Raw genomic sequence first — 16,522 nt, 5'->3', positions numbered from 1 at the left:
GTTTAACTCATGAACTGTACATTTGAAGAGACATGGATAAGTAAAAAAGAACACTGATTGCTCCTTGGCTCTTATGATGCACAAGCAAAGGAGGTAAGAAGTCATCAAAAGGACACACAGATATTGCATTAGTGACAAAAAGGTTTCTGACAGCAAAAAAATTTCTGACAGCAAACCAATTTCCGCCTTAACATATTTTCGATCAAAGACTAACATAAAGACATCATGAATTTGATATGAGAGAAAAGTAAGGTACAAAAGGGACTTTTGCCTAGAAGCACTACCTCACTCACTATTTGTAATCAGAGAGAGAAAACACAAAGCCCCCAGTTCAGCAACGCAAGCCCTCTGCTCCTCCTCCCTATCAGTGACCTTGAGGATATCTAACATCTATGGACATTTAAAAAAAAAGAGGCAGGCTATCCTGCAGGGAGTCAACAAGTTCCACTAATGACAATTACAGTCCAAAAGTCAGTCCTAGAGCCCAGGCAGGCCCTCAGAAATAACAGTGGAGGGACCTCACAGAAAAACTCTTTACCATTATTTTAAGTAAAGCCACAAAAGCGCCTGAATAGTGATCCAACAGGACTTGATCTCGTGTGTTCATGTACACTTCATCCGCTGTGGGCACTACAGGACCTTCCCACCTTTGAGTGAATGGAGCCATAATTTAAGGACTGATAACTTTACAGGACACTCTCACACTAAAGAATTTTGTATCCTATTTTTATATCCTTCATATGCTATAAAGAAATTATTTATATTAAAGCAACACACACACACACACACACACACACACACACACACACACACACTCGATTCCTAAAATAGTACATCTGCTGTGTTCCAAATTTATGTTGGTCATATATTAAGAGTACTGAAATAATAGTTTTTTGGTTTTTTTTTAAATAAATTTTGTTTTATTTTATTTATGTAAGCACACTGTAGCTTTTTTCAGACACACCAGAAGAGAGCATCGGGTCCCATTACAGAAGGTTGTGAGCCACCATGTGGTTGCTGGGAACTGAACTCAGGACCTCTGGAAGAGCAGTCAGTGCTCTTAACTGCTGAGCCATCTCTCCAGCCCCAAATAATAGTTTTTTATCCAAACTACTCAAAGTTTTGAATCCATTTGAAAAAAGAATAAAAGTTTTTCAAATATTCCTTCAGTCCATTTCATTATATGAACCTTACATCATATGAAACAAACACACACACACACACACACACACACACACACACACACACACACACACACACACACACACACACACCTCATAAAACCTGCATTTACTTTTATCTTTCCCCCATTCTCTATTAGAAGATAATATCCACATGGGTAAGGATTTATTATTTATTACTATACCTCTAGTTTTGTTTGTTTTGTTTGAGTCAGGGTGACTGTCTTGCTCTGGCTGTCGTGAAACTCACTCTGTACCCAGCTAGCATTGGACTCAGAGATCTACCTGCCTCTGAATCCTAAATACTGGGATTAAAGGTGTGAGCCTCTACTCCTAGTTTAGGAAGTCTACAATGTTTGCTGACATAATCTTTCTACATTTTTTCTCTTGCTTAGGTTTTTTTTTTTTTAAAAAAAAAGATTAATTCTAGCTAAGCAGAATAAAATAGTGCTCAAATCTGGCATTTAAACTTTTTTTTAAAAAATCTCCACGTTTTCTCAATTTCACATCCCAAAAGATCTGATCAGGCTGGAGAGATGATCAGGGCTTGCTGCATAATCATAAAAACAAGACTCAGGGTCTACTAATATAATAAGCTAGCCACCCTGGAATGCCTTTGAATTCTGTGTGCACAGATACAAATGCACATACAAATGTGCATGGTGCCTTCTAGACAAAGATGACTTCAAATAACAGCTCACTGTGGAAGGTGACACTGGGCTAGTGTCGGCAAGCAGGACTTCTTCACAGTGGTCATCAGCTCCTGCTTTCAGGTTCCTGTCCTGAAACTACAAGCTGAAGTAAACTCTTTCCTCCTCAAGTTGCTATTTGGTCATGGTGCTTATCACAGCCATAGAGACTCTAACACACCTATATAGACACTGAGCCAGGCGGGACACATTTCCTTAAAAACCTAAGAAATCAGGCTATACACCTCAGGAATTAGGTGTGTGGTGCAGTCATCTGACCCCAGGAGCACGTTTCTCCATGTATAGAACAGCAGCACCCAAGTGTTCGTGGAAAGTGAAGCAAAGAGCTTCAACTTTAAACACAGGTCAGGACATTTGTGAAGCACACCAATGATGTTTAACAGAAAGGAAAACCAGAACCACTGCCTCTGAGGCAACAATGATGAATAATATTCCAATCACTGGCTAGCATTTTACAGAGCAGTTACTCTCATTCTTACAAATCTCTTTCTCATTTTCCAGACTGACTTTTAATGACATAAAAACGAAGACAGGACAGTAGGGGAACCTGCTCTAGGAAGAAAAGAAGGTGTCGTCCAGAGAAACTGCCAGAACATACTATGCCTGCCTGCCTTCCTTTCCTGCCTTCCTTCCTTCCTTCCTGCCTGCCTTCCTTCCTGCCTGCCTTCCTTCCTTCCTCTCTCCCTCCCTCCCTCCCTCCCTCCCTCCCTTCCATAATTATCTCATGCTTGACACTGAAAGGGAGACAGAGGAGTAGTATAGACCTGTCCTATCTAAATGTCTTAGCAAGATAAAAATAAAAGGATTCTTGCCTGGCTCTAAGGCCAGTTACACAGGAGACCCAGTCAATCAGGACATTTCCAGTTGCAAACTGACTGAAAGGTTCTATTTTATGTTTTATCTTAACAGCATTGCAAAAATATCAGATTATATGAAGGGAAAAAAGATACATTAAAAAAAAAACAAGGTAGAGGAGGAGATAGAAGAAATGACAATTTTGGAAAGGAAAGCTGATAAAGAATAAAGACAGCAGCAATTCTGACAACAGAGTATCAGATCTAGGTTTACACCAACAGTGTTTCTAAACCACACAGACATCAGAACCCACCTGCACCCACTGGTGAGCCTAAGAAGCAGGTCCTCTGTAGGGAAAACCTAAGCTCTAACTAACTGTGAGATCAATGCAAATCTCAGAATAGAGCCATTGCCCAGAAGACCCAAATCACCCTGAGATACAATGGTTAAGTCATTCTCCAGAGGATGAAGGTCTTGGCTGCTGCCCTACCCTGTCTGCTGCCCCTGGAGCTGGAGTTCACTGTGAGTTGCACTTAAATGGAGGACACACTGGGAAGAGCTGCGATAAAGAAAACTCCTCAAAGTGTAGAAATCATCTAGCACTGCCCAGCAGATATAAGGTGAACTACACAAAGATATATAACATTTAAAAACTAAAAAGGTGAAACATTTAATCCAAAGCTATTGTCATTTGAACATATAATAAATGAAAAAACTAACTTGTTATTTTTCCACACTATGTATTAAAAGGACATATTTTACACTAGACGCACTCCCAACTCACACATATGTAAGCAAGAAGATGGGCAGAGAGGTTTCGGAGTAGATGACAGCCTCTTTCTCCTAACAGAAATGAAACTCCACAAGTGGCATATACTGTCTTTGAAGACTGAGTTTTCCATGACTAAAAGACTGGAGTCTCAGAAACCCTACATAACTTCTAGATTGTAGGGTGGGGTTTGGGGGAAGCACAGACAACACAGGTTCTCCCCAAGCTACCCTCGAATGCACTACACAGACCTGGCTGACCTAGGATTGATTTAGACTCTGTGACCCAAGTCACAGAATTAAAGGCACATGCCACAATCCCAGGCATACATCATGCTTAAAAAAAGATACACAGAAAGGGATTTACACCAATAAGTAAAGACCTATGACTTTAAAAGAAATAACAGAATAATCTGTTGATTCCTACGGAGAAGAGTAAATCTGACTGACTGTTGAAGGGCAGGAACTTAGCCAGTGGAGGTGGGCACACACCTTCAAGAGGCAGAAGCAGATGGATCTCTGTGAGTTCAAGGTCTACAGAGCAAGTTCTCGTACATCCAAAGCTACACAGAGAGCCCCTATCTTGAAAAATCAAAAAACAAAAACCAACACAACAACAACAACAACAACGAAAACAGTAGGAACTCCAAGGAAAAGCCAATCTCAAAGTCAATCTTAGCAGGTAAGAGAAGTAATAAGTAATTAAGTGAGGGTCATAAAATGGAAATGGTGGGAGACAAACCGCCTGCCCTGACCTCTTGTATGTAGCAAGCTAGACAGATTGTATACTCAAGATACCTTCTAAAAATCACACATACAATACACCCTCACAGTACTCTGAAATACATAGTACTGTGTATTGTCTGGTTTAATTTTGATTGATCATAAAATCCAAATATTCCTCAACATTTGGAATTTCTGCAATATAAGGAGTCCCTCAGTTACCCACACCAAAACTGATAGTTTATGTTAATGAGGTGATGAGGATAAGGAGCTTGACCTGGAAAAGATCGAGACTGGTAGTCTTCAATCGGGCATATGTAATAAAACTTGAACAAAAACTCTGAACACAGAAACTTAGAGCAGCTACCAAGCTGGTATCTAAAGGTTACAGGAAAGTGGAGGGCCCTAATTCCAGCTATATGGGGCACAAAAAACTTCAGCTTCAGCCTATGTCTGTCTGGTTTGGGATTTTGTGTCTTGGAACTCACTCTGTAGACCAGACTGGTCTCAAAGTCACAGAGCCCCATGCGTCTACCTCTGCAGTCCTGTGAATAACGGTGTGCACCACCGCCTGACTCCTACGAGTCTCAACTTGGCTGGTCCAGACTAAAGTCTTTCCTTTCAAATAAAACGTTCTATGTATGCGCCACTGTAGTGAATTATCAAGCCTGAGATAGGTTAAGAAAATGCCTAGGACTTGAAGCAAGCTGGTCAGAGTAGTAATATCTTGGAGCTGTAAGCTGGCATTTGAAAAGTGGATCCTGTAGGGGCCTATGACCTTATCTTGTAGGTCTATGCTAGCTAATTCCTGACATAAAGCATCAGAACTCGACTGCAGAGTTTCAGAAAGTTCACTCCTTCCAAACACACCTACAAATATTCCCAGTGGCTATAGAATGTGATTCTCTCCTGTCCGTCTATATCCATGTCTCATCAGCCATGTATATATTTTATGTACTGTTCTTGATTCTGCTGAAGCACCGAGGGAAAATAGGCCCTCATATCAAGGTTGGCCTGTAGACATTTACTTCAGCTAGAAGGCAACTAATGAAAAGAATGAAGTTGGGATTAACAAAACACAGCAAAGCATTTTATCTTTGGTTAGCTCACGGTGTGCCACGATAATACAAAGGTTGTATGGGGAGGAGAAGTCTTGTCATGAAAGAAAACGTTCTTCTTTGAGTCTGGAATTTCTGAGGCTTCTGAAACACTTAGAAATTAATTTCCTTTTCATGGACACAGTAATTATAAAGCTTACTGTCTCATTTATAAATATAATCATAGCTTTGCAGAATGGCACTGCATAGCTTGGGGTCATGCCTCAAGAAGTGAAATCCTGTATCCTTTACTATACAGGTAAGATGTAGGAGAAGGTGTAGAGGGCATGCAGAGGGCAACGAGGTGAGAAAAGGGTTAGAACTGGGTTGTGATGGGGAACATCACAGTCTAATTTCCAAGGACCATGTTCAGAATGAAACGAAACGTCTAAGTCTGGAACAAAGTTTTCAATGACTCTCAAGTCCAGTTAGTCAGTGATTGACTCAAATTCCATCTATCTGTCTGGTTTTCTTTCAAACCAGGGTCTTACTATATGTTCTGGTGTGTGTCCTGGAGCTCATTATGGAGAACAGGCTGGCCTTGAACTCAGAGAGGTCCCCTTACCTCTGCCAGGGATTAGAGGCATGCAGAACTCTGCCTAGCTACCATTTCTCAGTGTTGTCAGTCCACTGGAGAAGGAGCTCATGAGCTCACTACTGGAGGTCTGCAGTAGAGGCACGTAAGTTGGGTGAAGCTCTACAAGACTCAGTTCACTTAAAAAGGATTATGGAGTTTATACAATGCTGTGTACCATAGTGGTAAGGCTGAGGACGACTAAACTGGCATTCTCATAAGAGTACAGATAAAAACTGCCCTCTCTCCAGCTGTTGATACACCAGACCTTGATGCCTATCTTTCAAAGGAACTTTTTAGTAAGTAGGCTACTTATAAGGGACTGGTTTCCTGAGCACAATTTCTATCCACTTGGAAATTACATCTCAGACTGTCATGACTGTTGTGAACCAGATTATGTTTAATGGAGATACAAATGAAACTCTCCAATTTTAGTTCCAAATGTCAGAATCATTAACTTGAATAACAGGCTGACCTATGCATTCTGTACATAATTTTGGTCAGAAAAACACTTCAATCAATATTCAAACAAAATAATTAGTAAGGTGTTTAATGTGATTACTGATGTTTACCTTGAAATAATTTTAGTATTAACTTGGGCTGTGTTACTAAATAAATCATATTTTACATACTGACCATTTAATAACGGCCTTATGAACTATTTATCAAGTATTACGTTTCTGTACTAAGGTTATGTGTGCTTGGTGTATATGTGTCTCACTTCTAAAACATATCAATAGTTAATGAAACCATGTAAATTCATTTAACAAATGAAGAAGAAACCTAACTTATCTGGAAATTAAGTGTTAATTCACCTTTTCTAATTATTATTTTACAAGCCAACCATTTCCATATAGATTTCTAATGTAAAATTGTGTATAATTAATTTAGTGGATTTTGGGCTTGTTTACTCTTCAAACAGTACTAGGCCAAGTCTGCCTTAACCATGAGGTGAAACACCGACCACATCTATCACTCTTTCGGTTCTCAGAACACAGGTCTCACTAGTGACCTCAGTTTACAGGTAAGGCATAGGGACTGACAAGCACTGACTGTCTGGGATGTGATTCCAGACAGTGCTTATCAGGAAATGGCCAGTTTGTAGCTGCTTCCATTTGGCACACCATGCCAGTCTTGCTATAATATCATGGTCTAGCTTTAGCTACACCACTACTAGTCAGAGATGGTGTTGAGTTTCTAAGACAAAAGCTATCTATGTAATCAATGTAAACTGACAGAACAGTAGTTATGCCAGAGCCCCAGTGAAAATGAAAGACTGTTTATAAATGGTGAATCCTTGAAGCCCTACAGCCTATTCAGTCATAGGATTAAAACCCACCAGTCACCTGTGCTAGTGTGCACTTACCTCAATCAGTTTGTTGGCGTGTTCACGAAAAACCTGGGCATACTCCTTAACCTCCTTCTCGTTTCCATTCTTTGCAGCTTCAATCAGTACTAAAAGAGGGACATTGGTCTCCAGGAAGGAATCTGATACGTGGTCCATGACAGCTTTGCGAAGCTAATAATGAAATTGCATACATTTGATTTGGTTTCTACTATGAAGTTAAACTATGATCTATCTAGTGGAAGCCTGTGAATCTTTCCCGCTGTGAGTGCAGGACTGCAGAGTTCATGCTTTACACTACAGCAGCAGGATTTCAGTTTTCCAGACACTACCTTTTACGTTCATTGGATCTTACAAAGCTAAACAGGGTTACAGTACCATTCTCGATTGGGTTGGCACATAGCTTTGGAATACATGTAATTAGCCTAATTAGTTAGAATTCAATGAAAAAAAGAGCAGTTTCTGGTTTATCTGTGAGAGTTATCACACTATAACCTTTAAATTGTTATCTTTCCAATCATTGTTGACACTTGATCCAAAGTTTTATACCAGTTATGAGCAATAAATGTCTGTACTAGTTCCTGAAAACTGTCTAAATTCTCACCACAACTTAAATCTTAATGTTATATATTAAAGTACATATTTAGTCAACACTAACTTCCTTTAAAAACTTTAACAAATTTAATTTCAAAATGTTGATGAGAACATACATCATTAAAGGAACAGATTTTAAATTTACTGACATGGAAAATTCAGCATCTCCATCATTGCTGCACTTAGATAAAAAGACACTTCTACCAGTGGGAGCAAACTGACCACATATAACAGAATGGGCAGACCATGAGGAACTGGAATCTAAAGCACGGCCCTTTGAGGTTATTTCCACATCCCCAAATCATCTTATTGATTTTCCTGCCTATGCATCCTTTTCACACCGGAGCTAATTTATTCAGTTCACCCCAGAGGGAATGTAATAGTCTATGTCCCTCTGAGATTTTTTTAGACATTAATAAGCTTATTAGCAATAGAACAGAGTCATTTTTCTTCAAAGATTTACCCTTTCCCTTAATTAAAAATATAAGCCTGTATTTATTTGATTCTTAATTAAAACTGGGTCTGAGACTTAGGAAACACAATGACCGTCCCATCATTCGGCTCACCTGTCGACGCAGGTCCCTGGTCTGAGACTTAGGAAACACAATGACCGTCCCATCATTCGGCTCACCTGTTGACGTAGGTCCCTGGTCTGAGACTTAGGAAACACAATGACCGTCCCATCGTTCGGCTCACCTGTCGACGCAGGTCCCTGGTCTTCTTGGTCATTTTATCTATGGCAGAGTTGAGTGCGTCGCTCCTCTCCTTGCGTCCAGCCTGAGTGAACAGATGCTCATGTGAGTGCTCTTCAGGCAGCCTAGTGCAGTCTACAGACCGTGTTAACACAAGAGTAAAGTGGGCGTGAGGTTTCTGCATAATCCTATCTCTATGTGTAGGGTGTTTGAATATGTCTGTGCATCCTGCATGGACTGCTGCCCGTGGAGGTCAGAAGAGGGAGTTGGGTTCCCTGGAACTGGATTCTGAGCCTCCACGTGGGTGTTAGGAACAACCCAGGTCCTGCAGTAGAAGTAGCCATTGCTCCTCACCACTGAGTCATTTCTCCAGCCCACCCGTGGCAAACACAATTTTTAATTCAAAGATGGAAATCAGGCAGTGGGAGTGCTTATATGTGACTTCATCTAAAAAATACAATCTTGTACCTCAGGCTCATCATCTGGCTGATCATTGAAACTAAGAGTTTTTCTAAAAGAGACAAAAGATACTTGGGGAACAGGAAAGGGTTTAGCAAGTTTGGAATTCATAGTGATCCATCTCCATAAACATCATCTTAATTCAAAGTTCAGCATATAAGTCCATCACCAGCACCAGTTTTTCTAGTGCTGCAAACAAGAATAAGTTATATCTGATGTTGATGAGCTATTAGACAATGGAGTTGAATAGCTAAGTATACAGAGTGCTTGCCCCACAATCGCAGAAACAAATAACCTAGCAGAGAGGCAGCACTCTTGTAATTCCAGCACTGAAAAGGTACAGAGAAGTAGATCCTTGGGTCTTTATTACCAGCCAGTCTAGCCTAATTGGTAAACCCAGGTCCCCACAACAAATTCTATCCCCCAAAACATGGTGGGTGACTTCTGAGGAACTCCTGAGGCTGAATGCTTGCTTGCATATGCACATATACAGACAGACAGACAGACATATGCTACGATTCAAAATTTAAATAAAAAGTAAAATGTAAAGAAGCAAAAGATGGCTCTTGGGGTTGGGGATTTAGCTCAGTGGTAGAGCGCTTGCCTAGGAAGCGCAAGGCCCTGGGTTCAGTCCCCAGCTCTGAAAAAAAGAAAAAAAAAAAAAAAAAAAAAAAAGATGGCTCTTGATACTAAATGGCAAACAAGTTTTATTTCTTGAATTTGAAAAATTAGAACAAGTTATGGTAGCATATGCCTCAGGCCAGAAACAAGCAGATCTCTTTCAGTGGACCACTTACAGCTACACAGTGAAACACTCTCAAAGCCAGAAAAAGAAAAGCTTGGGGGGAGGCAGAGAGGGACGGAACACACATACATGGGGTAAGGTGGTCAATCTTAGGTGTCAGCCTTCAAGAGCCAGCCACCTAGGTTTGTCTGCTTTTAAGATTTTTTAAAAAAGATTTTACTTATTTTGATTTTATGTGTTGAGTGTTTTGTCTGAATGCATGCTATATGCAACATGTGTGTCTGGTGCCCGCAAAGGCCAGAAGGGGCATCAGATTATCTAGAACTGAAGTTAATGATGGTTGTCAACTGTACTGTGGGTGCTAGAAACCAACCTGGGTCCTGTGCAAGAGCAGTGAACGCTCTAACTGCTGAGTCATCACTGACCCTCCAGGCTACACTTACAAAGCAAGCCTCTGGGAATCAACTAGGATCCAGGTCCTCGGACATTTCCCAATCTCCAAAACAATACATTTTAAAAGTAAGATGTGGGTTTGGAGAAATGGCTCAATAGATAAGAGCACTAGCTGCTCTTCCAGAAGACCCAAGTTCAAAGTCCAGAACCCACTTGGTTCTGTAATTCCAGTTTTACACCATCTTCTGGTCTACAAGGGCACCAAGTATACATGTGGTACAGAGGTATATGTAGGCTAAACACCCATCCACATAACATAAAAATTTTCAAAAGTTTTAAAGTAAGATGTGTTATGTTAATACTATATTATACAGTTCAAATGAGAATGGTGGTTTGTAAAATGTTTTCTAGACCTTCTATGCTAAATTTAATTTAACTGTATTGAATAGGAAGAAAAAAACCCACATATTTGTCACTTAGAAATGACTAAATCAGCATCTCAGGGGTTGAAATTTGATCAAGTAATAAAAATTAACCAGAAACAAAGAGATCAATTGAAAGAAAAGGGATGAAGGTCCCAACAGAGCCGGCTGCATCACTGGAAATACTAGAAGACATCTGTGTGTTAAACTATTAATAGGAAATACATTAAGTCTGTCTTCACAAGACAAATGTGCCTCTTTCTGTAACATGCTACTAATCACTGGAGAGAAACAAATGAACAAGGAATTTAGCCCAACATTATCCTTCTGGGTGCTCTGGAAACATTCAGGGATGGGTGTGACGTCAGTACACAAGCCAGCAAGCAGATGAATAAGTGTGGTTGATATCTAGCTCTGTGTATAGTACAATCCTTTTCTGTAATTTCATATTCTGTTCTTATTGCCTGTTAAATGAGAATACTGTCACATTTCTGTATTCATCTTCTATAGTTTGTTGTTATCAGAGTTTTAGAAAAGACTATTAAGAATTACAGATGATGGGGATGGGGATTTAGCTCAGTGGTAGAGAGCTTGCCTAGCAAGTGCAAGGCCCTGGGTTCGGTCCCCAGCTCCGGAAAAAAAAAAAAAAAAGAATTACAGATGATAATTTAAAAGGAAAAAAGTGGGGTTGGGGATTTAGCTCAGTGGTAGAGCGCTTGCCTAGCAAGCGCAAGGCCCTGGGTTCGGTCCCCAGCTCCGGAAAAAAAAAAAAAAAAAAAAAAAAAAAAGGTAAGAGGGACTAAGAAGTATATGAGTTGAATGAGTGATAGAATGATTTGGCATCAAATTTGATCGAGTCACATTCCTTATTATTTTATTTACTATGTGCACTGCTTATGAGTGCCAGCACTGATAAGCCACATCATATGCAGAGGGCAGAGGCCGACTTTTACAGCCTGGTTATCTCCTTTCACCTTGAGATCCAGTGATTCAACTTGGGCTGTTGGGCTTTCACTCAGATGAACCACGCTAAAGGCCCCAGGTCTCATTCTTACCCAATCCCCAAGTCCTCCTGTACCTTTAATAAAAGTAAGCAGCCTATTAATATTAATGCCAGAGTGGGGGACCAATAGCAACATGGATGCAGATATGAGAATTATTGTGTACGTTTGCTCAGAGGTATCGGTCAGAAAAGCCTAATTACTCACTGATAACCTTAAGATGAAACACCAGGATCTAAGACAAAGGTGCTGTGCTAGTTTTATTTTGACTTCACACAAGCTAAAGTCATATGAGAGGAGGGAACGCCAATTTAAAAAAAATGCCTAAGATCAGATTGTAAACAGGTCTGTAAGGAATTGTCTTAATTAATGACTTATGGGGGAGGGCCCAGCACATTGTAGGTGGGGCCATCCATGGCCTGGTGGTCCTGGGTTCTATAAGAAAGCAGACTGAGCTAGCTATACATAGCAGACCGTAAGCAGCACTCCTCCAGGGCCTCTGCATCAGCTCCTGCCTCCATATTCCAGCCCTGTTTGAGTGTCTGCCCTGACTTCCTTCAATGATGAAATTTAAGCCAACTAAACCCTTTCCTCCTCAACTTGCTCTTTGGTCAGGATGCGTCGTCACAGCAGTAGAAACAGTAACTAAGACAGATGTCCAAAAATTACATCTAAATCAAACTGAGCTAATAAACTCAAAGTCTCAGAATGTTCCTCAGATATTCAAGTTTTACTTTAAAAAAAAAAATAGTCTCTCTGAAGTCAACAACCTAGAAGTCCATCATTGTTTCTAGCCACATCTGAGAGGTGTTTTTATATTCATTTCTACCAGAAATTCCCCAAGCTGAAACCCAAAGGTTGGGCTCACTGACCTCATAACAGCTTAATCAAACCTCAGTACCCAAGAATTTCCTCAAATCGGGTAGAAGGGTTTACCATGGTTGTTTCGTGAAAATCACATCCATGACCTGACTTTCTGAGATTACAGTGACACAGGAACACTCACTTTAACATACCCCGACAAAACCAATTTGTCTTGTTACGGTGGGAACAAAAATTTATGCCTTAGTCATGTGAGGCCAGGACAGGGCCAGGGTGGCATTGTCACTACACTCAGGAGGCAGAGAAGACAGAGAGCTCTGTGAGATGGAGGCCAGCCTGGTCTATAGAGAGAGTTCCAGGACAGCCAGGGCTACAACAACAAAACCAAACCGAACAACCCTATCTGACCCTTCTAGAATGTTCTAGACAGAGTGCTTAAGTCAGTGTTTCTTTGTTGATTGTTGCTTGTTCATTTTTGGTATAATGAGTGAGTTTAGGGTTCCAGGGTTCCAGCTAATCATGTAAAACATAATGGGAATATCACACACATACACCTTCACCACTTACTATCTTGATAAAAGTTAGAGAGATTAAGGAGTTAGAGTACTTGCTGTTTCTGCAGAGAGCCCAGGTTTAGTTCCCAGCACCCACATAGTGGATAATCACTATCTGTACAGTTTTGGAGGATTAGACACCCTCTTCTAACCTCAGTGGGCACAAGGTACACACACTTGGCTCTGTTTTGATCCTTGGTACCATAAAAATTAAGTAAATTAATTAATTTAATTTGAAATTTTTCTCAAAGAAGGTTGTTTCCAAGCTTCTGACACCAATATACATGCTAGCCCCTTTAAATTTAGCCAAATGGGTTAGACTCCACTAAAAGTCAAAGAGATGCTAACTATGAGATTAGTGAGTCTGAGCCAGTATCTACCCATAATTCTAGTCTGTGTAAAATAGCTCTGCATAGCTCACGTAGGCGAAAAATGTGTTTAAATCAAACATTATTCAAAATAGAGAGGGAGAAACCAGTAAGGGCAACCCCCAAAGTTGGCTGTGTTTCAAAAGAAACAAAGTCTGCTATACAAGGAAGGGGTGCTGGGGGTTGGGGGGTGGGTTGCTAGGCTGAGGGGGAAAAAATTAAAAATGTAGACCGCATAACAATGAGACTTAAAAGACAGTTTTTACTATTTTTGTTTTGATCTTTATATGTATAGTACAGAAAGAAGAGCCTCGTGCTAAGTTTAAGTAGACTTCTGCCCAAACACCTATGGAAGATCCTCACTTCATTTCCAATTCAGGTGCATCAAGCCAAAATTTATCACTAAATTCATAGCTCAGGACAGAAAATAACTCAAACATTAAGAAAAGTAGGGTTTCATATTATCCTGCCACCCAAGAACAAATTCCAAACTATATATGCTTCCAAATAAGATATGCCCCATTATAAGATAATAGAATGAGGATACTACTTAGTGTAACCAGTTTTATCAAGCATGTTTGCTAATGAAAGAACTAAAAGATTTCTAAAACTGAAAACAGGGAAAAAGTCATGGATCTCAGAAAGGACCCGAAGCAGCAGAAGCAACAACACCAGGGAAATAACCAGGTTGTATAATATAAAGCAAGTATGTGATATAATGCACATGGTGGAGACACACACACACACACACACACACACACACTCACTCTCTCTCTCTCTCTCTCTCTCTCTCTCTCTCCCCCTCTACCCCATACAAAACAGTATAAAGCTGTTACTTAAGAATTAATAGATCAAAACAGGAGAAATACTGAGAGCCAGGTAATACAGCATCTTTACACAGAGAGTTTCCAAGCAGTGACTAAGACCTCAGCGTGGTTTATCTCAACATGATGTTTAGGGTACCTCTGTGTACCCCTCTGATGTTGGGACTTTATTCTTTAGAGTTGGACACAATTAAAGAAATGTTTTTGAAAAAAATATAAAGCTCATAATTCACCATAAAAGAACAGAAAGTTTCAATAAAGAACAGAAAGCTTCATTTACATATCTGTATGTCACTTCAAGTAATTTTATCCACCCATATATTAAAAACCACACACACATTAAAAACAAACTTTCACAAGGAAGAATGTAGGTAACTCTAACCACTGCTCACTAAATTTCCTTAAAACTATTCTATGGGGAGTGCTGGGTTAATTCACCTCCTCTACAAAAGTCAGAAGTGCTGTCCAAAAGTGTCGCTCACTTGCTACTCTTTACAGAGGACCCAAATTTGGTTCCAAGTATCCACATGGCAGTAGATAACCACCAGTAACTCTAGTTTCGGGGGGATCTGACACCCTCTTCTGACCTTTTCAAGAACAAAACGTACTCATGGTTCACATACATACATGTAAGCAAAGTAAAACAAAAAAAATTTTTTTAAAGAAAGAATAATGGTATCCAGTTAGAGGGAGGAAATATGAATATACCAATGAGACCTGTGTGTGTGACACTCACACACACACACACACACACACACACACACACACACACACACACACCAATTTTAAGGTAAGTAATCTTGTCCACAACCTCATCCTTCAAAACCCAAAAAGTAGGTAGGTAAGAAAAATGACTGCTGAGTTGGAAAAAACTGTATTTCTCAGTCATTCTGATACAGCAAAAGTGGAACTGCTCACCCCTTCAGAGTATGGTGGCAGGCCTACTTGGGAGGCTGAGGCGAAAGGATCTGTCTCTAACTTAAACAAACAAGAATAGGCATGATTTTCTATTGCATGTCTGAGCAATTTCTCTCCCTCAAAAGCTGATGTAAGAACAGAGATAATGTAATTTGAATAGTTTTAGTACACCAGGTACATCAATATAATTTGAATAGGTTCAATTTACTAGTACACAACAGTAGGTCAAGCAGACTAGAAATCAGAAAGGAACTTAAGAGTTCTCAGAGTTTAAGAGTAAGGGAATACCTTTCCTTTTCATTGCTAATCATGCTTCACTAAATCCAACTGACTCATATGCTTTTCCTAAGGTTATTTTCATCAGAATGTGGCTGACTTCAATAAGACACCGACAACATCCTAAGGTTTTCTTTCAAGTAATAATAACAGCGGTGACAACGACAAACCATTAGTCTCTCTGCCTTCCAACTTTTAGGACCAAGCTCAGAGTAAACTCTGTTTATGAAACCTAGGCTCACCGACTCAGTAGGATCTGATTAAATTTTATCCATGGGGGTGGGGGGTGGGGTGGGGGTGAGACCAACAGCAACAATGCCATCTACAGAAAGACCTAGGTTAAGAAACACTAGAGTACAGAAAGGTACTATAGAAGGATCGAGGTCAGTGTAAGAGTGCCTGCCACCTCAGAGCTAGCATCATGGTGGCATACCTAATAGCCAAGGTGGCTCCTGAGACTATGAGTAACTTTAACTCAGATAGTGAGTGGTAGCTCTGTAGTCTGACAATGTCTGTACAGCCTTCCCTCTTGCCTCCCTTCAAAGGTATCAGATGTGCAGTGTGGTTTGAAGACTTTACCGACCCATCAAAGTATTGCTGGCTGCCTTCTCTCTCATCCTGTATAGGCATTCATTGCCTTCAACAAACCTCTTACACTTTAAACCCATATTGGGGTCACTTTAAAAGAACTAAAAAATATATATATAATAATAACAACAATAATAATAATGCATATTTACATTACTAGAGTTCCAAGAAAATCTTTATGCATGACTCTAAAGGACCTTAGAGACTTCTAGTCATTATCAGAGTTGCCATATTCTAGTGCAGAAATTGTATTTCTTTCTATAATGATGTCTTAGAAGTCACCAGTGGAATGAAATCCTCAGATCATCACAGGCCAGTGATATGCCTGTTTCACAGATATCCTCAATAGCTTTCAGAGTTCTGCTCTCAGATTTGAAACCAGACTCACTGACAGTAAGTGGTAATAGTATGGGGAAAATAAGTTCATGCAGCCAGTTCACGAGACAAGTATGTTTATAAAAGGCAGATCCTTAGCCTGGCTTGAAAATAAAGCCCTGATTCATGCTAGACACATCTTCTGCATTTATATAACACTAACCATAAACATTCATGTCTGAGAAGTTATCTAACAGGGAGAAGCAAGAATTGTCAAGCAAAAACAACCAAAACAAAATCCGACTCCAATATTAATGTCTTTCCATATTCATGAGAAGAATTCAACAAGAGCCGATAT

At 40.0% G+C, this 16,522-nt stretch overlaps 1 protein-coding gene across 5 annotated transcripts in view; it reads right to left on the bottom strand.

Annotated features, from left to right (window-relative positions):
* The window catches only part of Ctnna1 (catenin alpha 1), a 132,680-nt gene that overhangs the window by 20,556 nt on the left and 95,602 nt on the right, over positions 1–16,522 (bottom strand). For 4 of the 5 annotated variants that reach the window (XM_017600964.3, NM_001007145.1, XM_039096868.2 and 1 more), the window contains 2 exons: positions 8,484–8,564; positions 7,215–7,367 (listed from right to left, as the gene is read on the bottom strand). In XM_017600964.3, coding sequence (XP_017456453.1) covers positions 7,215–7,367; positions 8,484–8,564 — 234 coding nt within the window. Of the gene's footprint in view, positions 1–7,214; positions 7,368–8,353; positions 8,565–16,522 lie in introns of those variants that run through there. The other variant, XM_017600965.3, reaches the window with a different exon arrangement.

The sequence above is a fragment of the Rattus norvegicus genome, chromosome 18 (genome assembly GCF_036323735.1).
Source record: "Rattus norvegicus strain BN/NHsdMcwi chromosome 18, GRCr8, whole genome shotgun sequence".
NCBI classification, from domain to species: domain Eukaryota; kingdom Metazoa; phylum Chordata; class Mammalia; order Rodentia; family Muridae; genus Rattus; species Rattus norvegicus.
The sequence above is the reverse complement of the archived record's forward strand: the minus strand, read 5'-3'. Positions and strand labels throughout refer to the sequence as shown.